Raw genomic sequence first — 26,605 nt, 5'->3', positions numbered from 1 at the left:
TGCATCACTCCATCACTCCTGCATTACTCCTGCATCACCCCATCAATCCTGCATCACTCCATCACTCCTGCATCACTCCTGCATCACTTCATCACTCCTGCATCACTCCTGCATCACTTCATCACTCCTGCATCACTTCATCACTCCTGCATCACTCCATCACTCCTGCATCACTCCATCACTCCTGCATCAACAATTCTCAACAGGGTCTGTGTGTTTTTATTATTAAATCCTACACCTATAACTCTACAATCATTCAAGAGCAAATTAATAATGTTGAACTGTAGACCATTTCAGTGTACAGAGAAAACTCTCAGGAATAAAAAGCTTATATAAAAAAGCTGCAGTGAGTAAGTTAGTTATCTGTTTATTTATTTATTAAATAATGCTTCTACTGTTTGAATAATTAGATTACATTCATTGTATTGTGTCAGGTTAAGGCAAAATTGCCACTGGACTCTGTTTCCCATCAGCCCCTGCATTTCACTGGATTATGTCACATGACTGTTTTGCATTTTAATGTTAATGAACACATTTAACATCTCTTCTTTCTTTTACCTCATTGTCCATCGTTTGTGTTTTGATGTCTGTCACACTCTGGTGATGTTTATTACTTGTTTTGCTTCATGGTTTTTAAGATTTTAACTAAAATAAACATTAAAAGGTCTGCTCTTACATTCACAACGTCAAAGTAGTGACACAGAGTAAAGACGACACAAAGACTGGAGACTGTATTAATAATCATATTGATCCCTTTAGTGATTCCAGTAGTTAGTAAGTAGCTTCTTGGACAGAAGCTTCATAATCGCACAATATACTTTATTAATAAAAATGAAAAAATTCACAGTGTTTAGTCGTGTGTTCATGTCTGTTTGTCTGTAAAACCAAAAATAACTGTGAAGCATCTCTGATTAAATAATGCACTGAAATAAACGTGTGCTCTGATTCTGATTCTCATCCACCAAAATCATCAAAGTGCAGCTCTTTAATAAACTCCAATTCCCACATGGTAATATTTCTTCAGGACATTTTAGATGATGTTGTAACCTGTTCTCTGTGTTCACATTCATCTGCACTTTTTCTTTCCATCAGCACATTTAGTGTCTGTTCAAAAGAAGAAAAATGAAGCCTGTATTTCTCACATAAACTTTACAGCACAGAGAATTTATTTTCTTCACACGTTCCAGCCTGTTAGGATGTGGGTTCAGAGTGCAGGGTCTACAGGATACGATGCTCCTGGAGGATAATTCAGAGCCTTAAAACTAGTTATAAACTTTATGGGTTCCAGGTAAAAAAACACTCAGAAATCCATCCCTGTTACAGAGAAGGAAAAAGGATCTGGGAGATGAAGCAGTGTTTGGTCCTCACTCAGAGCGCTGGTGTTTCATTTCCATTAATACAGATCATTATGATGATTAATTAAACCAATCAAGTTAAAACTTCTGGCACATTCTGCTAAAATTGGTTGGAAAACAATTAAGTTCCACCATAAACAACACACAAACACACACACACACACACACACACACACACACACACACACACACACACACACACACACACACACACACACACACACACACAGTGGAGAAACATGGAAGTAAAGATGTTCTTCATATTAATTCTTCTCTTCATAAACTTTCCCATCTCACTGCAGAGAAACTGAAGTTGTTTGATCTTCTATTGTGTTTTAAATGATGTGTTTATGTGTAAAAACCTGCACAACTGCACATCCACAAAAACAAAAACAACAGTGTTTCTATGTTCATGAAGGTCTGTAGAGCATTTTCAGCATCAGGCATTCACAGTGCAGGAACACGTTACATGTTCAGTTTCTGGGAAAATAAAATATGGAGAGATCCAGAACCCAGATCATATTTATGTATTAAATGATTCGAGAGTTTTGATTCTTTTTGATGTTTAAATATGTTTTAGTTCATCTGAATCCTCAAAGCTTCTTCTGGTTCATAAACACTGACACCAAAACAGATTTAAACTCATATTCTAAAATCTTTGTTACTATAATAATAAATCATATTTTATTGTTCTACAAAAAGTTTCTTGAATAAAATTAAACAGGAAAAGAACCAAAAGCAAAAACTGCAGACCCGTGTGACCAAAAATCCTGTCATAGCTCATCCTCGTGTTTTAGTGTTTATCTTTTTCCTGAATGTTGTAAAAGAGTGAATTTGGATTAATACAATAAAAAAGCTGTAAAAAACAAACAAATAAATAAATACATAAATAAATAAAATATATGAATATTTATTGATAATCTGTTTTCTAACAATTAATTTATCTGATTTAGAATTTTGACTGAAAGCTGATGATAAATTATTTTATAACTTTTTAAAGTGATTATTATACACAAACATGAAATACGATCAAGTGTGACAAACTGATTAAATACTTTCAGCTGAAATTAATAATTACTAAATAATAAAACTGAGCAGTATACTGTATATAATAATCATCTACATTATCACATTTATAATAATAGAAAAGAATCCCTTTATTATTGAAACTGACATTTTAAAAACAAGAAACCAAATCCACTAAACACACTTTAGAGAAGTCTGTAAAAGACTGAAAACCGCTTCCACTTTATAAACCAATCACAGCACAGGAATAATATGACATCATCAGTAACTAGAGGAAGACAATAGTGAAAGACCTGGAACAAAAATAAACAGGATAAAAATTAATGTAATTAAAGGATGCTGATTGAATTCTGACTAAAAGCATCACATTGTGAAGTAAAACTCACCAAAGCACTAAAACTAAATTTATTTATTTATGATTTTATTATTATTAATGCACTGAAATGTTCCTGAACCACAACTGCACCTGATTCTGTATTTAATGATCAAATTAAGTCTTAATCCATAAGTAAACACACCTCATTAATACAGCAGGATTAAAACCTCCTCTATAAACAGTGTTTATTTTATCAGCTATAAAACTGATAATGGAATAAAAGTGTTTCTGTTTCACACTGAAATAAAATCTACTTTAAATCAGTTTCTTCTACAATCAGAAGTTTATTAAGAGTCAACTTTCATACAGAATCACAATAAATCCAGATCTTATTATTAAAATTACATGTGAAGCCTCTGACAAAAGCAGGAATGTACAGATCAGTGTTAATATGAGACAATAAAGAGCAAAATCTGAGACAGTGAGAAGGTAATAACAGACTGTAGGGGGCGCTATTGACTTAATAATGAAAAGTATTTATTCCTATGTAGAAATTGGCTCAATTTAAATCACTTTCTACTCATGAGCTTTTATAAAATATATAATCACATTATTAACATCAGTTTTAATGAAAATCCGTTAAAAATGTTCAGAATAAAGCAGATGTTTATCAGTTAAAGCCTCTTCAGTAAACACTCCAGTGTTTCTCAGTGTAAAGACCTGAAACAGGAGAATTCACCTTTTAGTGTAAACAAAACAGAGCATTATGGGTAAATAAACTTTATCTAATACAGGAAATTAAATCAAATTCCATCTACCTGTGTTTATGTGGGCACCAGGATCCGTCCTGTGATCAGAAATAAAGCAGAAGATGAAGATCAGACAGAAACTTTAATGATTCTACACGTGTGTGTGTTCAGTTCTGATCTTATTTCTCTTTATACGTCACTGACCTGAGTGTTTCTTCTTGTAGTAGATGAATCCAGCTGCTGAGATTATGATCCCCAACACCAACCCTGAAGCTCCGATAGCGATCTTACTCTTATCAGATTCAGGCATGGACGGGTCTGAGACATACAGGGGTTTAGATCCAATTATAACATCAGATTCACCATCAGAACAACAGATCAATACATTATCACTCAGATATTTACATCAGACTGTGATGATCAGACTGTGATGATCTGATTATGATGATCTGATTATGATAATCAGACTGTGATTATCTGATTATTATGTTCAGACTGTGATAATCAGACTGTGATGATCTGATTATGAAGATTAGACTCACCCCACTTATAGATCATGGGTTTTTTGAAGCTGGCGTGTTCCACCACACAGGAGATCTCCTCTCCAGATTCAGGTTTGTACTGCAAGTGAGAGTGGATCTGATAGTACCAGTCTCCATCAGGCATCTCCTCAGTGGACGTCACATCAGCCTTAACCTCCTTACCGTTCCTCATCCAGGTGACTTTAATGTGTGGAGGGTAAAAACTGTAAGCGCTGCACATCAGATTGTCCACGTGAGAACCTTCTGACTTCTGCACCATCTTCACCTTAACCACAGGTTCAACTGCAAAAATTACACCACATCAACACACACTAACAGTTTATAGTCATTTAAACTGTAACAGACAAAATCCTACAACTTGTTTATAAGTGTTCATAAGATTTATGTGTATTTTCTGATCTATTTTTGTATATTCGTAGACTTTTATAAGGTTTGGAGTTTGTTGTGGACTTTTATTTTGAAACGCTCATATTATTAGTGAGATTACTGAAGAGAAAAATCAGCACGATTACAGTGAAGTTCAAATTAATATAAAAGTTATAAAAGTGTTAAAACTGAATAAAAAAAGATATAAAATCAATATATTTGTGTTTATTTCTAAGTAAAGTGCATAAATTGTATATGTTAACGACATTTACTGCATTTAATACACATTTTATATTTTCGTCTGTTTCAGATTTTATTTTTCATTTTCTGCGTCACAATAAATCTAATAAAATCATCAGTCTGCGTTTATTAATAATAATAATAATAATAATAATAATCGTGTGTATTGATGTGTGTGAATAATAAACAGTGTGAATGTGAGGATCAGGAGTGTAAATAATCACCTGTTTTACTGAAGATGGCGGTGTAGTAAAGCTGAGCATTGTGTTTACAGTATCTCTCCACATCAGCTTTTCGTGACTGCAGTAATGCAGTGTCTTTATTCCATTCCTCTGCGTTTCTGACTCCTGTCTCAGTGTATCCTGTATACTTCCCCAGAGTGCTGTTATACTCCGCATACTTAATCTTATTAATGATGTAGGGCTCAATTAACTCCATATCACTCATATCTTCTTTACTCCAGATACACTGTATTGGTACTGCAAATGAATGTCCATCTGAGAGAGAAAATCACCACAGAGAGTCACTGCTGATACACTCAGCACTTTTATTACATCATTCACATTAACAGTTTAACAACTAATTCAGCTCTAAACTTTAAACACAAACAAACAAACAAACAAACAAATAAATGTCCAGTTCTGTAATAATTTACTGACTAATGAAATAAACACTGTGTGCATCTAAACTTTTATTTATTTTAGTTCACTTTCTTAACAGATTTATACATGTATTTTTGTTTAATAAAAAATAAATAAAAATAAAAAAATAAATAATAATAATAATAATAATAATAATAATAATAATAAAGTCAGTATCAGAAACACTCACATGCTGTATTCAGGACTGCAGGCAGCAGCAGCAGCAGCAGAAACATCTTCATCTTCAACATCTTCTGTTCCTCTCACTGTCTGATCTCCAACTGACTACAGAGAGAGAGAGAGTCAGATCTACTATACACACACACACACACACACACACACATCTCTCTCTCTCTCTCTCTCTCTCTCACACACACACACACACACACACACACACACACACACACACACACACACACACAGACTTAGAGTCACGTGTTACCAGGCAGAACTCAATCCAATATTATTTACCTGTTACACACAGAGTTTAATACACCTGATCATTAAAACCTCTTATTTCACCTGTTAAATAAATAAATACAATGTATTCACTCAAATGATGAGGTATGAATAAAATAATCACAATAAATGATAATATTGTAATACATCAATAATAATAATAATAATAATAATAATAATAGTAATATTAATAATAATAATAATAGTAATATTAATAATAATAATAATAGTAATATTAATAATAATAATAATAGTAATATTAATAATAATAATAATAATAGTAATATTAATAATAATAATAATAATAATAATAATAATAATAGTAATATTAATAATAATAATAATAATAATAATAATAAACCAGTTACATTTAGAAGGCATAGTCTTGAATATTTAAATTAAAAATACATTTAGGATGGTCCCAATGTTAACACTGCTTATTTTTTAAGTATCTCCAGATATGCTAAAAAAAGTTTTTTATGTTTAATTATGTAATGTTATTATTATTAAAATGTTAGGTTACATAGTTTAATTAGCTATATATGTAACAAACATATAAACTAATCGTATACATTTCCCGTTAAATTATACCTAACAAATCAATGGCTTTTATTTTGACAGATGTTTCTGCTCCGTCGGTGACCTATTACCTGTGACATCACTCCCCATCTCTCTTTTCCTCTATCAGTCACGTTTGTTCATCATGTTCCACCAGGTGTGTTCATTTACTAGGGTATTAATATATTGTGGATGATTTACATGTGAAGGTGTTTTGTTTGATAAGGGGATTATTCTGGTGTAGGATCTGGTGGATATGTAGGTCTTTAAGTGCACTGAGCTGTGCTGAATCTTATGTAAAACTTACTGTTTATCTGCATTGTGTAAAATGTCAATCAATCATGTAGACATGCTGGGCAATAAGTGTAACAACAAACTGATCTATAAACCATTTCAACAATATCTATCTATCTATCTATCTATCTATCTATCTATCTATCTATCTATCTACATATATATATATATATATATATATATATATATATATATATATATATATATATATAAAAATATAAAGTGTCCCAGTCTACCTGTAGAAAGCTGCTTACTGAGAGCTACAGAAAAACACTTGTTTACAGTGATAAATTATTAGGTATCATTTTTGTTCATGTTTTTTAATAAATTGTTTGGGGGGTAATTGACCAGGTACCAGCACATTTCTATGTGAGCCTGTTTCCGCCACTGAATAAACAAAAGGTTATTGTGACTTTTTCTCAGAATTGCAAGATATAAAGGTTTGGCCATATTTACTTTGGCATGAAAAACCTTTACTATTTGCGTATGTTATAATTTATATGGAAGCCTATTAACTGCTTTGAGAGAAAGTGTCGCAAAGTAGTTATGAACTTTTTCTCGCAATTCTGAGCAAAAAATAAAGTTGCAATAACCTTTTTTTTTTTATTTAGTGGCTGAAAAGGGCTTCCATACATTTTCTTAAAATGATTTCTTCTTCTTCTTATTATTATTTTTTTATTTTATTTTATTACATGTTCATACCTTTTTCTATTTTTTTTACAGGTGCAAGTTAAGAACAAAGTGAAATGCACCTTCTTATGCTTTAGTAAAGTTGGAGCTCAGTGTTTAAGGCTCTGGGTTACTGAGCGGAAGGTTCACCCAAACCCTAAATTCAGTATCACCAAGCTGCCATTCTGTGGGCCCTTGAGCGAGGCCCTTAATTCTCTGTGCTCCAGCAGCACTGTATCATGACTGACTCTGTGCTCTGAGCCCAGCTTCCTAACATCTCTGGGTAATGTGAAGAAATAATTTCACTGTCCTGCATATGTTAAAGTTTCTTTCTTTTTCACATTTGATTACATTCATATGGTCATTTCTGAAAAATAAAATACATTTAAACTGCATGTGATGTGATTAGTCTCTACTGGTGCGATGAGTTACTGAAAGAAGCATCTGTGTAGAAACACAAATTATGTGTAAATTCAGTTTATTTCGTATTTTTTTGCAGGCACTCAATTTAATTTCATTTGCTTTTTCTCTTGTAGCATTAATTAGGAATGATATACACTGGAAATGAAAGATGTACAGATTTATACAGTAGAGAAATTTAACAGCAGGTGAACAGTAAAACAACAAAAAAATAAAATAAGATATTTAATTGTTTTAAACAGGTAATTTAACTTGAGTGGATGTACAGATTCCTTTAAAAAGTAAAGAGACTTTATGGTAGGCATCTGAAACTCTTTGAACTCTTGACGTGTGGCTGAAAACACAGAAACAGCAGCATGTGAGAGATAAACAGTATCAGATACAGTATTATAATGTAGTGTGTGTTTATATTTGTCACCTGTAGTATCAGTTACACTGGTTTCCTTTAACCAGGAAGAAAGTTCCAGTAGCGACTCCCAGCAGCCCCACAGCCAGACCCACTCCACAAAACACAGCCGGACCTACACTGGGAAGCTCAACATCCACCTCTATACACACACACACAGGGTTATTTCTGCAGTAATTAAGTAAAGGCTGAAGCAGTATATAAACACTGTGTCTCACCCCACGTCATGGTGTCAGGGTTCTCCAGGGCCTGGTGCTCCACAGTGCAGGTGTAAACATCTCCCTCCTGTGGAGTGAAGGTCAGGTGGGAGAACTGGTTGAAGGTGTTGTCTTTATTAGGGTAGTAACGACTGAGTGTGGATTTATCCGTCACATCCTCGTTGTTTTTGGTCCATCGCACAGTCACATGTGGAGGGAAAAATCGTGTGAAGTGACAGACGAGCAGATTCTCTAAACCCAACTTTATATCATCTCTAGGATAAATGGAGCTCTGTGGAGGATCTGGAGAGAAAAATAAACCACACATTCATCTCACATCTTTACCAGACTAGAGTACATTTATTATTTCTCCTGGTTTCTAATAAATAACTCTGGAGTCTATGCTGAACTTTCTAAGCTGAAGTCTAATCTGAACTTTCTTCTTTAGCATATATATTTAAATAATAATAAACTCTATGATTGTGTCACTGGGCAGTGTGTGTTATGTGTGTGTTATGTGTGTGTTATGTGTGTTATCCCACTGCCTCTGATTATCCCTTTATATTTCATAACTAATCAATTATAAACATTTACTTTAGCACTGTAATGCATATTTGGGACATTTGTGTGTGTGTGTGGTGATGTTTCTATTTATGTTCTAAATGAACTAATCCAGAGTTTAGTCTCTACTGGTGCGATGAGTTACTGAAAGAAGCATCTGTGTAGAAACACAAATTATGTGTAAATTCAGTTTATTTCGTATTTTTTTGCAGGCACTCAATTTAATTTCATTTGCTTTTTCTCTTGTAGCATTAATTAGGAATGATATACACTGGAAATGAAAGATGTACAGATTTATACAGTAGAGAAATTTAACAGCAGGTGAACAGTAAAACAACAAAAAAATAAAATAAGATATTTAATTGTTTTAAACAGGTAATTTAACTTGAGTGGATGTACAGATTCCTTTAAAAAGTAAAGAGACTTTATGGTAGGCATCTGAAACTCTTTGAACTCTTGACGTGTGGCTGAAAACACAGAAACAGCAGCATGTGAGAGATGTACAATGTATTATATATATATATGTGTGTGTGTGTGTGATTATAATTGTTACCTGTAGTATCAGTTACACTGGTTTCCTTTAACCAGGAAGAAAGTTCCAGTAGCGACTCCCAGCAGACCCACAGCCAGACCCACTCCACAAAACACAGCAGGACCTACACTGGGAAGCTCAACATCCACCTCTATACACACACACACACACACACACACACACACACACACACACACACACACACACACACACACACACACACAGGGTTATTTCTGCAGTAAGTAAGTAAAGGCTGAAGCAGTATATAAACACTGTGTCTCACCCCATGTCTTGGTGTCAGGGTTCTGCAGCGCCTCGTGCTCCACAGTGCAGGTGTAAACATCTCCCTCCTGTGGAGTGAAGAGCAGGTGGGAGAACTGGTTGTAGGTGTTGTCTTCATTAGGGTAGTAACGACTGAGTGTGGAGCTCTCTGTCACATCCACGTTGTTTTTGGTCCATCGTACAGTCACATGTGGAGGGAAAAATCGTGTGAAGTGACAGACGAGCAGATTCTGTGACCCCAACTGCATCTTTTGCTTGGGATAGATGGAGCTTTGTGGGGGATCTGGAGAGAAAAATAAACCACACTGTCACCATCACCTTCATCACTCTGATACTTTATTATTTCTACTGACTTCTAGAAACCAATAACTCTTAAATTTAAGCTCTATCTTTAAACAAAACATTGTAGCCGATTTATTATAAAATTGAATGGAAATGCTTTATTCAGTATTCAGACTTTATACAAAAATGACAGATGAGGACATTCAACATGTCTACTTAAAGAAGTGTGTGCTCTCAATCTGCTATAAACCATCCCTTTATATTTCCTTACAAATCAATTATAAACATTTTCCCTTTAGCACTATAATACATACTTGGGATATTTGTTGTCTGTGTGTGTGTGTGTGTGTGTGTGTGTGTGTGTGTGTGATTTATTTACATTTAGAGTTCTGTAGTGTAATGTGTGTGAGATTATAGTAAATGTACAGGTAATAGATTGTAATGTTTGATTACTGATGGTGTGATGATCAATAATTTACAGTAAAACATTCATCAATCTTCATCATCATACATCAAAATCATTTTAGTCTTAAATCTACATTTCTGATTCTTTTATAAAGAGTTACTCACCCTTTGGCACCGGCTGATCTTTAAAGTCTTGTTTCCACACGTCTAAGTTTTGTTTGCAGATGGGCATATTAGCCTCGGCGAACGCGTACTGTCCGGGGTAACTGATCGGATCAGCGAACGGGGCAGCATGACCACCCCCTCCTTCTTCTCAAAATCTACATAAAACTGCTCTTCTCCATCGGTCCCTATCATATACTCTTTATCCGTGTCTGAGCATTCGATCAGTTCAATTTGAGTGTGTTTACCTGGAGTAGTTCACACACACACACACACACACGCACGTTCACACTTCATCAGCAGATTATCACAGTTAAATTAAACATAAATCTAATAATCAAATTACTTTTTGTGAAGTTTGTTGTGTTTGATTTAAATCCAGTCGTGTTTTAATGCAGTTCACTTTATAACATTCTCTTTTAATTACCACTGAAATAATTACAGATAAAATAAACTGCAATAAATGAAGAATATCAGACTCACTCTGAGCTCCAGTGTCCTTCACACACATCAGTGTGAACAAGATCAGAAATAACTTCATCCTGAAGAGTTTCAGCAGGAACCCAACAGCTCAGATCAATCCAGTGTAGTCTCTGATACACACACACACTGACACACACACACACACTGAACACACACACTGAATAGACACACAGTAGAGTGGAGTGTAAAGTCAGTGTGTGATTATAAAGTAAATCCTCCAATCACATTATTTCTCTCCCTCACAGTCAGCAGTGTCTGAGCAGAGCTTCTACTGAGCTTCACACTTCCTCAAACTACACACTCAGATCTTCTGATACCTCACATAGATTCATATCTTACAACACTTTGTGCTTGATATGGGTTTTAAAAATTATAATAATAATAATAATAATAATAATAATAGATATCAAAATCAAAGTACAAAAATAAATAAATATATATAAATATTTTTTTCACACTGGGGACAGAATTGTATATATATATTTTATGTTAGTATATACAATAGTGTGTGATTGTTAAAAGTTGGTCCGTATCTAAAATTATCAAGCCCCATTTATGTAGTTGAATAATTTATAGCCTGTGCGCTAACAGATATTTGCTGTGTGGATTATTATAACTGTACTGCAGCAGGTGTTTCAGCAGACTAAAAGATGCAGAATAAAGTGTTTTTATGTGATTATTTATAATCTATATAAATCTGTATAATTTTTAGAATAAAGACTTAGTTGGGAAAATAAATAAATATATATAAATATTTTTTCACACTGGGGACAGAATTGTATATATATATATATATATATATATTAGTGATTTTTTTAACTGGGGACAGGACTATATATATATATTAGTGATTTTTTAACTGGGGACAGGACTATATATATATATATATATTAGTGATTTTTTAACTGGGGACAGGACTATATATATATATTAGTGATTTTTTAACTGGGGACAGGACTATATATATATATTAGTGATTTTTTAACTGGGGACAGGACTATATATATATATTAGTGATTTTTTAACTGGGGACAGGACTATATATATATATTAGTGATTTTTTAACTGGGGACAGGACTATATATATATATTAGTGATTTTTTAACTGGGGACAGGACTATATATATATATTAGTGATTTTTTAACTGGGGACAGGACTATATATATATATTAGTGATTTTTTAACTGGGGACAGGACTATATATATATATTAGTGATTTTTTAACTGGGGACAGGACTATATATATATATATATATATATATATATATATATATATATATAAAAATATAAAGTGTCCCAGTCTACCTGTAGAAAGCTGCTTACTGAGAGCTACAGAAAAACACTTGTTTACAGTGATAAATTATTAGGTATCATTTTGTTCATGAAACGCCTTAATAATAAAAACATCATGAAAACACTAATTTGTTCTCCAAAACTCAATATGTCTCTCTTCTTTCTGTACTGTCTAACTGTGGACTTGTTTCCACATTTTCAGGTTTGGTGCTTCTTTTGGTTCTTGGTTCGACAGCTCTCATAGGATAAGTAACACGATGCTCGCTAGGGACACAGGACGCTAACTGATGTGACGAGCTGCGTGGATAGAGCAAAACAACCAACTTGCCTGCGATTTTTGGTGAGCGACGTTCGTATCCCGATATATTGTTCGTAACCAGGGCAAAAATTTTGATGAACTGCGATTCGTAACCTGAAAAGTTCGTATCCCGATATATTGTTCGTAACCAGGGCAAAAATTTTGATGAACTGCGATTCGTAACCTGAAAAGTTCGTATCCCGATATATTGTTCGTAACCAGGGCAAAAATTTTGATGAACTGCGATTCGTAACCTGAAAAGTTCGTATCCCGATATATTGTTCGTAACCAGGGCAAAAATTTTGATGAACTGCGATTCGTAACCTGAAAAGTTCGTATCCCGATATATTGTTCGTAACCAGGGCAAAAATTTTGATGAACTGCGATTCGTAACCTGAAAAGTTCGTATCCCGATACAAATTTCCCCATAATAATGAACAGAAACTTCGTAATTCGTTCTGGACAACCAAAAATATTACTTAAATAAAAATAAAGCCAATATTCACTAATATTATTTACTTTTAACATGTTATATTAAAATCATACCACATAAAAACATACAAAAGAGGAAAAGATCTTTACCGGTACTTTCCTTTGAGAAGACTCGCTGCAGGAGACGACGTCAGAGAAGGGGAGGAGGGAGAGTTATTGTTTGAAGGAGAATCTTATTATATTATATTATTTATATATTATTATATATTATATTATAGAATATTAAAGACAGTGTTATTAACGAACGCTGAGACAATTGTTGCATTAGAGGGAAAATGAGAGCTGTTTCTTTAAGGCTACTATCAGTTGGTATTGAAGTCCAGAGTGAAATTCATTATGGGTATTGTACTGGAAAAGACTGTAACCCTGCTAATCTATCTTCATAAAAACAAGTAAAGTGGTTATGCATCGGCTAATGTTGTCCATCTCATCATTCCACGAGCATCAACTAACGAGTTGTTACGCTGCCGCCGGAAAAGTTCAAGCGGATAAGTAACACGATGCTCGCTAGGGACACAGGACGCTAACTGATGTGACGAGCTGCGTGGATAGAGCAAAACAACCAACTTGCCTGCGATTTTTGGTGAGCGACGTTCGTATCCCGATATATTGTTCGTAACCAGGGCAAAAATTTTGATGAACTGCGATTCGTAACCTGAAAAGTTCGTATCCCGATATATTGTTCGTAACCAGGGCAAAAATTTTGATGAACTGCGATTCGTAACCTGAAAAGTTCGTATCCCGATATATTGTTCGTAACCAGGGCAAAAATTTTGATGAACTGCGATTCGTAACCTGAAAAGTTCGTATCCCGATATATTGTTCGTAACCAGGGCAAAAATTTTGATGAACTGCGATTCGTAACCTGAAAAGTTCGTATCCCGATATATTGTTCGTAACCAGGGCAAAAATTTTGATGAACTGCGATTCGTAACCTGAAAAGTTCGTATCCCGATATATTGTTCGTAACCAGGGCAAAAATTTTGATGAACTGCGATTCGTAACCTGAAAAGTTCGTATCCCGATATATTGTTCGTAACCAGGGCAAAAATTTTGATGAACTGCGATTCGTAACCTGAAAAGTTCGTATCCCGATACAAATTTCCCCATAATAATGAACAGAAACTTCGTAATTCGTTCTGGACAACCAAAAATATTACTTAAATAAAAATAAAGCCAATATTCACTAATATTATTTACTTTTAACATGTTATATTAAAATCATACCACATAAAAACATACAAAAGAGGAAAAGATCTTTACCGGTACTTTCCTTTGAGAAGACTCGCTGCAGGAGACGACGTCAGAGAAGGGGAGGAGGGAGAGTTATTGTTTGAAGGAGAATCTTATTATATTATATTATTTATATATTATTATATATTATATTATTTATATATTATTATATATTATATTATTTATATATTATTATATATTATATTATTTATATATTATTATATATTATATTATTTATATATTATTATATAATGCATTAATTCATGTCTTTTTCTGAATTAAATTTTTTTACTGGTTTATTAGATTGCACATATTCTTCTTCTTCTTTCTTTCTTTCTTTCTTTCTTTCTTTCTTTCTTTCTTTCTTTCTTTCTTTCTTTCTTTCTTTCTTTCTTTCTTTCTTTCTTTCTTTCTGTTAGATTTATGTAATTTTTGCCCTCTGTAGTCTAAAACACAAAAATAGAAAATTACACCAACAGGAAGTAAACACTAGATTGTTTGTGTCTGTGGTTCAGGAAAGTGTTCAATTTAATATAAAATAAAATAAAAACAGCATAAAAACAGCACTGAGATTATCTGATATTCTTTACAGGTAAAAACATTTACATCTCCATCTCTTTATTTTCTTAAAATATTCTGTATATTCAAAATAATCAATATCATATAAACACACTTTTTAGGGTGGGATATTTCTCTGTGCTTTACAGGAAATGGCTTTTATTAAGACAAAAGGATGAAGAAGAAAAGGATGAAGAAGAAAAGGATGAAGATGTGGATTAATTCTAGTTTTCCATCTCTGTCCTGCGTGAAGTGAAAGTGTCTACAGAACAAAAACACAGTTACACAACAAGCACAGAAAATAAAGCTGAGAACAAAGTAATAGACATTAATGGAGCTTTTTGTGAACCTGATGAAAAACTTTGAAAATAGCAAACACCTAATATATAAATTCACATATAAAATAATTGTGCTGTGAATAAAGGGAAAGGGAAAGGTTCTTCTGGTTGGAGAAGATTTATTTAATTAAAAAAGCAATGGACAAAGTGCACCACTGGGGCTTTAACTTCACTTCTCACAGTCTGAGAACAAACACAAGCTGATCTCACACAGTAAAACATCTCAGTTAGAACTGATCATCTTCTCACAACAGATGATGTAATGAATGAACTGGTTTCCTATTGGCTGAGCTCATTATCATACTCGAGATTTTCTTTTCACAATGTCTTATATTCAGATACACAGTCAGTGAATATGTGTCTCTAACAGGAAGAAGAAGAAGAAGAAGAAGAAGAAGAAGAAGAAGAAGAAGAAGAAGAAGAAGAAGAAGAAGAAGAAGAAGAAGAAGAAGAAGAAGAAGAAGAAGAAGAAGAAGAAGAAGAAGAAGAAGAAGAAGAAGAAGAAGAAGAAGAAGAAGAAGAAGAAGAAGAAGAAGAAGAAGAAGAAGAAGAAGAAGAAGAAGAAGAAGAAGAAGAAGAAGAAGAAGAAGAAGAAGAAGAAGAAGAAGAAGAAGAAGAAGAAGAAGAAGAAGAAGAAGAAGAAGAAGAAGAAGAAGAAGAAGAAGAAGAAGAAGAAGAAGAAGAAGAAGAAGAAGAAGAAGAAGAAGAAGAAGAAGAAGAAGAAGAAGAAGAAGAAGAAGAAGAAGAAGAAGAAGAAGAAGAAGAAGAAGAAGAAGAAGAAGAAGAAGAAGAAGAAGAAGAAGAAGAAGAAGAAGAAGAAGAAGAAGAAGAAGAAGAAGAAGAAGAAGAAGAAGAAGAAGAAGAAGAAGAAGAAGAAGAAGAAGAAGAAGAAGAAGAAGAAGAAGAAGAAGAAGAAGAAGAAGAAGAAGAAGAAGAAGAAGAAGAAGAAGAAGAAGAAGAAGAAGAAGAAGAAGAAGAAGAAGAAGAAGAAGAAGAAGAAGAAGAAGAAGAAGAAGAAGAAGAAGAAGAAGAAGAAGAAGAAGAAGAAGAAGAAGAAGAAGAAGAAGAAGAAGAAGAAGAAGAAGAAGAAGAAGAAGAAGAAGAAGAAGAAGAAGAAGAAGAAGAAGAAGAAGAAGAAGAAGAAGAAGAAGAAGAAGAAGAAGAAGAAGAAGAAGAAGAAGAAGAAGAAGAAGAAGAAGAAGAAGAAGAAGAAGAAGAAGAAGAAGAAGAAGAAGAAGAAGAAGAAGAAGAAGAAGAAGAAGAAGAAGAAGAAGAAGAAGAAGAAGAAGAAGAAGAAGAAGAAGAAGAAGAAGAAGAAGAAGAAGAAGAAGAAGAAGAAGAAGAAGAAGAAGAAGAAGAAGAAGAAGAAGAAGAAGAAGAAGAAGAAGAAGAAGAAGAAGAAGAAGAAGAAGAAGAAGAAGAAGAAGAAGAAGAAGAAGAAGAAGAAGAAGAAGAAGAAGAAGAAGAAGAAGAAGAAGAAGAAGAAGAAGAAGAAGAAGAAGAAGAAGAAGAAGAAGAAGAAGAAGAAGAAGAAGAAGAAGAAGAAGAAGAAGAAGAAGAAGAAGAAGAAGAAGAAGAAGAAGAAGAAGAAGAAGAAGAAGAAGAAGAAGAAGAAGAAGAAGAAGAAGAAGAAGAAGAAGAAGAAGAAGAAGAAGAAGAAGAAGAAGAAGAAGAAGAAGAAGAAGAAGAAGAAGAAGAAGAAGAAGAAGAAGAAGAAGAAGAAGAAGAAGAAGAAGAAGAAGAAGAAGAAGAAGAAGAAGAAGAAGAAGAAGAAGAAGAAGAAGAAGAAGAAGAAGAAGAAGAAGAAGAAGAAGAAGAAGAAGAAGAAGAAGAAGAAGAAGAAGAAGAAGAAGAAGAAGAAGAAGAAGAAGAAGAAGAAGAAGAAGAAGAAGAAGAAGAAGAAGAAGAAGAAGAAGAAGAAGAAGAAGAAGAAGAAGAAGAAGAAGAAGAAGAAGAAGAAGAAGAAGAAGAAGAAGAAGAAGAAGAAGAAGAAGAAGAAGAAGAAGAAGAAGAAGAAGAAGAAGAAGAAGAAGAAGAAGAAGAAGAAGAAGAAGAAGAAGAAGAAGAAGAAGAAGAAGAAGAAGAAGAAGAAGAAGAAGAAGAAGAAGAAGAAGAAGAAGAAGAAGAAGAAGAAGAAGAAGAAGAAGAAGAAGAAGAAGAAGAAGAAGAAGAAGAAGAAGAAGAAGAAGAAGAAGAAGAAGAAGAAGAAGAAGAAGAAGAAGAAGAAGAAGAAGAAGAAGAAGAAGAAGAAGAAGAAGAAGAAGAAGAAGAAGAAGAAGAAGAAGAAGAAGAAGAAGAAGAAGAAGAAGAAGAAGAAGAAGAAGAAGAAGAAGAAGAAGAAGAAGAAGAAGAAGAAGAAGAAGAAGAAGAAGAAGAAGAAGAAGAAGAAGAAGAAGAAGAAGAAGAAGAAGAAGAAGAAGAAGAAGAAGAAGAAGAAGAAGAAGAAGAAGAAGAAGAAGAAGAAGAAGAAGAAGAAGAAGAAGAAGAAGAAGAAGAAGAAGAAGAAGAAGAAGAAGAAGAAGAAGAAGAAGAAGAAGAAGAAGAAGAAGAAGAAGAAGAAGAAGAAGAAGAAGAAGAAGAAGAAGATATATATATATATATATATATATATATATATATATATATATATATATATATATATATATATATATATATATATATATATATATATATATATATATATATATATATATATATATATATATATATATATATATATATATATATATATATATATATATATATATATATATATATATATATATATATATATATATATATATATATATATATATATATATATATATATATATATATATATATATATATATATATATATATATATATATATATATATATATATATATATATATATATATATATATATATATATATATATATATATATATATATATATATATATATATATATATATATATATATATATATATATATATATATATATATATATATATATATATATATATATATATATATATATATATATATATATATATATATATATATATATATATATATATATATATATATATATATATATATATATATATATATATATATATATATATATATATATATATATATATATATATATATATATATATATATATATATATATATATATATATATATATATATATATATATATATATATATATATATATATATATATATATATATATATATATATATATATATATATATATATATATATATATATATATATATATATATATATATATATATATATATATATATATATATATATATATATATATATATATATATATATATATATATATATATATATATATATATATATATATATATATATATATATATATATATATATATATATATATATATATATATATATATATATATATATATATATATATATATATATATATATATATATATATATATATATATATATATATATATATATATATATATATATATATATATATATATATATATATATATATATATATATATATATATATATATATATATATATATATATATATATATATATATATATATATATATATATATATATATATATATATATATATATATATATATATATATATATATATATATATATATATATATATATATATATATATATATATATATATATATATATATATATATATATATATATATATATATATATATATATATATATATATATATATATATATATATATATATATATATATATATATATATATATATATATATATATATATATATATATATATATATATATATATATATATATATATATATATATATATATATATATATATATATATATATATATATATATATATATATATATATATATATATATATATATATATATATATATATATATATATATATATATATATATATATATATATATATATATATATATATATATATATATATATATATATATATATATATATATATATATATATATATATATATATATATATATATATATATATATATATATATATATATATATATATATATATATATATATATATATATATATATATATATATATATATATATATATATATATATATATATATATATATATATATATATATATATATATATATATATATATATATATATATATATATATATATATATATATATATATATATATATATATATATATATATATATATATATATATATATATATATATATATATATATATATATATATATATATATATATATATATATATATATATATATATATATATATATATATATATATATATATATATATATATATATATATATATATATATATATATATATATATATATATATATATATATATATATATATATATATATATATATATATATATATATATATATATATATATATATATATATATATATATATATATATATATATATATATATATATATATATATATATATATATATATATATATATATATATATATATATATATATATATATATATATATATATATATATATATATATATATATACAGTGAGGAAAATAAGTATTTGAACACCCTGCTATTTTGCAAGTTCTCCCACTTAGAAATCATGGAGGGGTCTGAAATCTGAAATTGTCATCGTAGGTGCATGTCCACTGTGAGAGACATAATCTAAAAGAAAAATCCAGAAATCACAATGTATGATTTTTAACTATTTATTTGTATGATACAGCTGCAAATAAGTATTTGAACACCTGAGAAAGTCAATGTTAATATTTGGTACAGGAGCCTTTGTTTGCAATTACAGAGTTCAAAGGTTTCCTGTAGTTTTTCACCAGGTTTGCACACACTGCAGGAGGGATTTTGGCCACTCCTCCACACAGATCTTCTCTAGATCAGTCAGGTTTCTGGCCTGTCGCTGAGAAACACGGAGTTTGAGCTCCCTCCAAAGATTCTCTATTGGGTTTAGGTCTGGAGACTGGCTAGGCCACGCCAGAACCCTGATATGCTTCTTACAGAGCCACTCCTTGGTTATCCTGGCTGTGTGCGTCGGGTCATTGTCATGTTGGAAGACCCAGCCTCGACCCATCTTCAATGCTCTAACTGAGGGAAGGAGGTTGTTCCCCAAAATCTCGCAATACATGGCCCGGGTCATCCTCTTCTCAATACAGTGCAGTCGCCCTGTCCCATGTGCAGAAAACACCCCAAAGCATGATGCTACCACCCCATGCTTCACAGTAGGGATGGTGTTCTTGGATGGTACTCATCATTCTTCTTCCTCCAAACACGCTTAGTGGAATTATGACCCAAAAGTTCTATTTTGGTCTCATCTGACCACATGACTTTCTCCCATGACTCCTCTGGATCATCCAAATGGTCATTGGCAAACTTAAGACGTGCTTGGACATGTGCTGGTTTAAGCAGGGGAACCTTCTGTGCCATGCATGATTTCAAACCATGACGCCTTAGTGTATTACCAACAGTAACCTTGGAAACGGTGGTCCCAGCTCTTTTCAGGTCATTGACCAGCTCCTCCAGTGTAGTTCTGGGCTGATTTCTCACCTTCCTTAGGATCATTGAGACCCCACGAGGTGAGATCTTGCATGGAGCCCCAGTCCGAGGGAGATTGACAGTCATGTTTAGCTTCTTCCATTTTCTAATGATTGCTCCAACAGTGGACCTTTTTCACCAAGCTGCTTGGCAATTTCCTGTAGCCCTTTCCAGCCATGTGGAGGTGTACAATTTTGTCTCTAGTGTCTTTGGACAGCTCTTGGTCTTGGCCATGTTAGTAGTTGGATTCTTACTGATTGTATGGGGTGGACAGGTGTCTTTATGCAGCTAACGACCTCAAACAGGTGCATCTAATTTAGGATAATAAATGTAGTGGAGGTGGACATTTTAAAGGCAGACTAACAGGTCTTTGAGAGTCAGAATTCTAGCTGATAGACAGGTGTTCAAATACTTATTTGCAGCTGTATCATACAAATAAATAGTTTAAAAATCATATATTGTGATTTCTGGATTTTTTTTTTAGATTATGTCTCTCACTGTGGACATGCACCTACGATGACAATTTCAGACCCCTCCATGATTTCTAATTGGGAGAACTTGCAAAATAGCAGGGTGTTCAAATACTTATTTTCCTCACTGTATATATATATATATATATATATATATGAGATCTATAAACTAAAAGTTTGCAAAAAAGTAATGATGCAAAATAGTGAAATTGACCCTCAGGATCTGGTGAATCTTTCATAATTCTCCTGTCTGCTTGGTGTAGATGTCACTGATACAGGGGTCCTGTAAGTCCTGATGTCCTACTCTGCTGTCTTTACCACTCTGGACAGAATTTTTAGGTCCTGGTACCTTTGGACCAATTATTATACTCTTCTGTCTCTCATGAGTATGAATATAGGATAAGATATGTGATCAATAAATAATTATTCTTTCTCAGGGCCAACAAATTGGTTTATGAGTGAGATTGGATTTTAATTCAAGGTCTAAAAAATCTAGGAAACAACAGTGAATTAAAAGCAAATGTAAAAAACTTAGAAGCAGAAGTGAAGCAGAAGTGAAGCAGAAGTGGCAGATCATTTTCATCCACCAAAATCGATCAGTTCTAACCTTCCAACAAATTTCCTCTTTCTGAAGTACTGAAGCAGACAGCATGGTGCTGTGTATGCTAAAACTGCTAGCTTCCTAAACATTAAAAGGGATAAAATTAATATATTCTGTCCTTTTTTAATTTAAATGCTGAGTATATTAAAGTGTTCAATATAATCTTATTAAAACACTGTAATAAACTAGGTTAAAGAAAATAAGATTGTTCCTCTCTGCTTAAACTTAAAATGCTGGTGTATGAATTTATTTTGTTATTGATGTGAGCTTGTGCCTGATGTACAGTATATAGTGCTTCTCCCAATTAATTCCCTCAGACCACATTCCCCCAGACCATCTATTTCTGGATTTCAACCTTAGAGATTAATTTGACAACTGCCTCTGCAGCCTCTGCTTCTTGATTACAATTTTAAGTCAAGTGAAGTTTATTTGCATTGCGCTTTTCACAACACACATTGTCTCAAAGCAGCTTTACAGAATTTAACAGTGAAGGTGAATGGTGTGTGTTTATCCCTGATGAGCAGCCGTGGCGACTGTGGCAAAAAACACTCCCTTAGATGTTATGAGGAAAAAACCTTGAGAGGAACCAGACTCAAAAGGGGAACCTCATCCTCATTTTGGTGACATCAAGAGTTTGATTATAGTCTTTAAACACTACAGAACACTGGAGAGTGAGAACTAACATGAGTACAGGAATTTAAGATTATGAGTGATGATCTTTCTACAGTCTTATACAGTCTTTATGGTTATAAAACTACTACTCATAAAATAGCTTAACGTTTGAGATCATCACAGATCCAACACCAGCTTCTCCATGCCAGAGCCTTTAAACACTCCAAGAGTTTGGAGAACACTCCAGTGTCCAAACTCCACATGAAGTGGAATCCAACTGGCACTGGTAGGTCTCTAGATGGTTCGGGATGTTTGCGGCATCTACTTCTTCAAAGGTCCATAATCTTCATGAGGAGGGACGTGACTGGAGCTGGAGCAACCTCAGGGTTGAGATAAAGGGTTGAGAGATAGAGAAGCAGTGGAGAGGAATTAGCGTAGCTGCTGTTCATGATATTAACAGCACAAGTTGATAATGTGATGTGATCAGATGTTCTGGAGCACAAGGTTATGATATGTGATGTGTGTTATGTGTAGAACTCGCTAAAAAGATACGTTTTTAATCTGCACTTAAATTGGGTGAGTGTGTCTGAGCCCCAAACACTGTCAGGAAGACTATTCCAGAGTTTAGGAGCTAAATGTGAAAATGCTCTACCACCTTTAGTGGACTTTGCTATTCTAGGAACTACTAGAAGTCCAGAGTTTTGAGATCTCAGGGAGCGTGACGGATTGTAGCGTGTTAGAAGACTGGAGAGATACATGGAGATAAACCATTTAGTGTTTTGTAGGTAAGTAGCAGTAGTTTGTAGTGGATTTGAAACTTAACAGGAAGCCAGTGTAGGGACGATAAGATTGGGGTTATATGATCATATTTTCTCGACCTTGTGAGAACTCTGACTGCTGCATTCTGAACAAACTGTAGCTTGTTTATTAATGACGCAGGACATCCACCTAGTAATGTATTAAAATAGTCCAGTCTGGAGGCTATGAACACATGGACGAGCTTCTCTGCATCGGACAACATGTTTCTTAGATTAGCAATATTTCTAAGGTGGAAAAAGCCTGTTTTTGTAACATGGTTGTTACAATGCAAGTTTAGATGTTGCACAGAGACGTGTCAGCAGGGGGGTGTTGCCCTCCTGGGGTCAAAAACAATTTGTTTCAAAGAACACCTCAATGAAAGTGAGTTCTAGAGTACTTATAAGATGGCTGGTGGATTCACTATCTGATGCTAAAAAAAATGATTGGCAGAGGAAAAGGGATATGAGGAGGGTCCCCTCAGATATTCCACAAGTGATCCTCCACCAGTTGGACCACCTCTTCTAACAATGCAAGATTATGACCCTAGAACTTTTCAGGAATAACTTTATCCAAGAACCACAAGACAAACACCACCTGGACATTTTTCATTGCACTCGTCTGCCATTGTGGCTGATTTTAGTTCTTGGTAGTAGAGCAGGTTTGAAACCAGAAGCTGTTTGGCCACAAGTTGACTCATTAAGGCATGCACTCTTAAAGAGACCTCTTAAAGGTGTACTCTGGTATGTGGCACCAAGACTTTAGCAGAAAATCTTTAAATTGCAAGATACGGCCTCTATGGTTTTTTCATGGTTTGTTGGCCATATATTCCACAGATAATGGCAAAAAGTCAAAACCTTGAACTGCTTGTCATTGTTCCTTAAACCATTCTTGATTTATTGCAGAGCAGCACATTATCTTTCTGTAGAAGGCCACTGCCACCATGGAACACCTTTTTCCTGAATTAGTGCACTTGATCTTCAATAATGTTTAGGTTTAACCAAAATGCACATGAGTCCAAGATCCAATATTTTCCAAAAGAACATTGCAAAGCATCACACTGCCAAAACAAATTCACCTTCTTCACATCACAGTGCATCGTGGAACCCTCTTATCTCCAGGTAAGTAATGTACTTTATCATAACAAGCCACCATCTTTCAGTGTTCCACTGTCCAGTTCTGGTGCCCATTGTTGGAGCTGTGGGTGGTGCACAGGGGTCAGGATGAGCGACTCAACCCCACAAAAACATGTCATTGGAGTACATTTGGCAGGTACAAACCACTGAATACCATAAACATCCTACAGGACCTGTTGGTTTGCAGATGCAATTGTCTCAACATCAAATTTGTCCAAATTAATCAGATCCTTATACATTTCATTTGCCTCCTACACATTAACTTTGAGCAGTGATTTGTCTTTCTGCTTAAAATCCCACCCTTTATATTTGGCATTTCCAGGAAATAATGTTATTTACTCCATCACTAATCTATGCATAAATATATTTAACATATTTGCATTTTTGTATCATTAACACAATTATTCTGTAATGGAACACTGCAGTTTGTATTAAGCACTATGACATAAATCAGCTCAGCATTTTTCTCAGGATTTCTGTGAACTATGAGGATGAGGATGTGGATCACATTCAGGTTTTCATCGGTGTGATTTCTCAGTTCTGGGAGGGAACTGAAAGTGTTTGCAGAACAAAAGCAGAGCTGAAGGACCAACTTAGAAAACCCCGATCATGATAACGTTTTATTCAGCCAATAGAAACTCACCGTCTGTATTGCGTCATCTGTCACTGGAAGATGATTGAGTTTATAATGTACAGTGTTCAGTGTTTAGGGGTGAAATCCCTCAGTGCAGCCTGAACGTGCAAATAAAAGTCCCCAGTAATGTGATAGTATTTATACATGTGAGTTTACTGTCTGCTTTTGTCATTTCTTTTAGGAATTTCTTCAACATTTAAACTTGTGGCATTGGACAAAAAATATTAATATTTAATTAAAATGTAAATAATTGAATTAATGTATAATAATTAGTTAAAAAACTTTTGTGAACCAGGATTTTGAAAACATCTTTCATTATATTAAGTTTTAGTTTTTGTATTTTGCAAACAATTTGTTTGATGTTAGATTTTTTTTTTTTTTGTCTTTTTTTTGTCTGTGAGATTACAATGACAACAGATCCTGTTACACAAGGAAACAGAAAATTTAACATAGTTCCCTTTACATGAAACACCGAATTATAATGCACAAAGTTGCAGATCTCATCTGTTGTCAGGTAAACTGCAGTCTGAAATGTGTAAAGGAGTGGATTATAAAAACACTCCTCCTGTTGAGTAGAAAATATTACTACAGCAACCTGCAGAGGAATTTCAGTCTGGTGTAACAGCGCCGCCCTAGTGGAGAGATAGCATGTAATTTTTTGAAGGGATATTTTATGACTCCAGCTTTGTTAATCCTTAAAATCTGTACAAAAAATAAATGAATAAATTAAAAAAAAATTAGGAGTTCCTAAGCTTATAATAAAATAGAATAAAGCACTGTGTTGTGCAGACAGTGTCGAGAAGTTTTATTATATATTATTGTTGTCACATATGTTATAGTAGCTATAAACATTCCTTCATCAGCCTCTTCTGACATTAATAATACAAAAAAAAAAAAAGTATAAACTCTCTGCCCTGAAGATGTACAAACATGCCGGCACTGAAGACTCCTTTCATGAATGTTTCATGAACATCTCCAAATTGAAAAAGCACATTTGATGGGTACAAACTCCTGCATATGGAGAACTCTCTACAAAACATTCTGGTTTGGAGCTGCTCTGCTCTCACCCTGTCATCTAGAGATCACAACTTTGACCATGTGATGTCCTAAAAATGTCAAAAATAGTTTACAATATGTTGATACTGGAGACTGATTCCATAACTGTTTAATGAACATCTCCATATCACCACAGCAGAGATAATACATGTGCACATGAACAGCTTTCTGAAGAGGTTTTGTTTTCTATAAAAAATGTTCCACAGAATTTCATGGAATTAGTGATGATAAGCTGATGGATATTCATTTCCATCAATATCGATCACACATTTCTTTATCTATAACAACAACCAGGTATTAAATTATAACATTCTGAGTGGTAAAGCGACACTGATGATCTTCAGCATGGCACCTGCTAGCGGGTGGATTTATTTATTAGGCAGCAGGTGAACATTTTGTCCTCAAAGTTGATGTTAGAAGCAGGAAAAAGGAGTGTATGGATTTGAGAGAGTTTGACAAATTGTGACATCTAGACGTCTGGGTCAAAACGTCTCCAAAACTGCAGCTCTTGTGGGATGTTCCTGGTCTGCAGTGGTCAGAATCTATCAAAAGTGCTCCAAGGAAGGAACAGTGGTGAACCGGT

At 32.4% G+C, this 26,605-nt stretch overlaps 3 protein-coding genes across 3 annotated transcripts; all 3 read right to left on the bottom strand.

The window, feature by feature from the left end:
• Positions 1–3,017: 3,017 nt before the first annotated feature.
• Positions 3,018–5,582, bottom strand: LOC124400112 (H-2 class II histocompatibility antigen, E-S beta chain-like). Its single transcript, XM_046871721.1, has 6 exons — positions 5,426–5,582; positions 4,819–5,091; positions 3,989–4,270; positions 3,651–3,764; positions 3,516–3,544; positions 3,018–3,417 (listed from the first exon to the last, which is right to left on the bottom strand). Exons 1-5 carry the CDS (start codon positions 5,484–5,486, stop codon positions 3,522–3,524), a joined length of 753 nt encoding a protein of 250 aa, XP_046727677.1. The 5' UTR covers positions 5,487–5,582; the 3' UTR covers positions 3,018–3,417; positions 3,516–3,521.
• Positions 5,583–7,676: 2,094 nt separating this feature from the next.
• Positions 7,677–8,569, bottom strand: LOC124400119 (H-2 class II histocompatibility antigen, A-R alpha chain-like). Its single transcript, XM_046871727.1, has 3 exons — positions 8,260–8,569; positions 8,054–8,183; positions 7,677–7,969 (listed from the first exon to the last, which is right to left on the bottom strand). The coding sequence occupies exons 1-2, from the start codon at positions 8,564–8,566 to the stop codon at positions 8,062–8,064; spliced, it is 429 nt and encodes a 142-aa protein (XP_046727683.1). The 5' UTR covers positions 8,567–8,569; the 3' UTR covers positions 7,677–7,969; positions 8,054–8,061.
• A 404-nt stretch (positions 8,570–8,973) lies between these two features.
• On the bottom strand, positions 8,974–11,122 carry LOC124400118 (H-2 class II histocompatibility antigen, A-Q alpha chain-like). Its single transcript, XM_046871726.1, is given in 6 exon segments — positions 8,974–9,266; positions 9,353–9,482; positions 9,615–9,896; positions 10,466–10,585; positions 10,588–10,710; positions 10,946–11,122. Coding segments are annotated over 5 exon segments (705 nt in total). The 5' UTR covers positions 11,004–11,122; the 3' UTR covers positions 8,974–9,266; positions 9,353–9,360.
• Between the last annotated feature and the right edge of the window lie 15,483 nt (positions 11,123–26,605).

This window comes from Silurus meridionalis, chromosome 17, assembly GCF_014805685.1.
Source record: "Silurus meridionalis isolate SWU-2019-XX chromosome 17, ASM1480568v1, whole genome shotgun sequence".
Lineage (NCBI taxonomy): Eukaryota > Metazoa > Chordata > Actinopteri > Siluriformes > Siluridae > Silurus > Silurus meridionalis.
Note: the sequence above shows the minus strand (reverse complement) of the source record. Positions and strands in the feature narration are given on the sequence as shown.

Bases quoted from the DNA above. Each gene is read 5' to 3' on its own strand.
- LOC124400112 (XM_046871721.1), bottom strand. From the start codon at position 5,486: ATGTTGAAGATGAAGATGTTTCTGCTGCTGCTGCTGCTGCCTGCAGTC. The intron at 4,271-4,818 runs GTGATTATTTAC...TAATTTTTGCAG, and splicing joins CGCCATCTTCAGTAAAACAG to TTGAACCTGTGGTTAAGGTG. The intron at 3,765-3,988 runs GTGAGTCTAATC...TGTATGTCTCAG, and splicing joins ACCCATGATCTATAAGTGGG to ACCCGTCCATGCCTGAATCT.
- LOC124400119 (XM_046871727.1), bottom strand. From the start codon at position 8,566: ATGTGTGGTTTATTTTTCTCTCCAGATCCTCCACAGAGCTCCATTTAT. The intron at 8,184-8,259 runs GTGAGACACAGT...GTGTGTGTATAG, and splicing joins CCCTGACACCATGACGTGGG to AGGTGGATGTTGAGCTTCCC.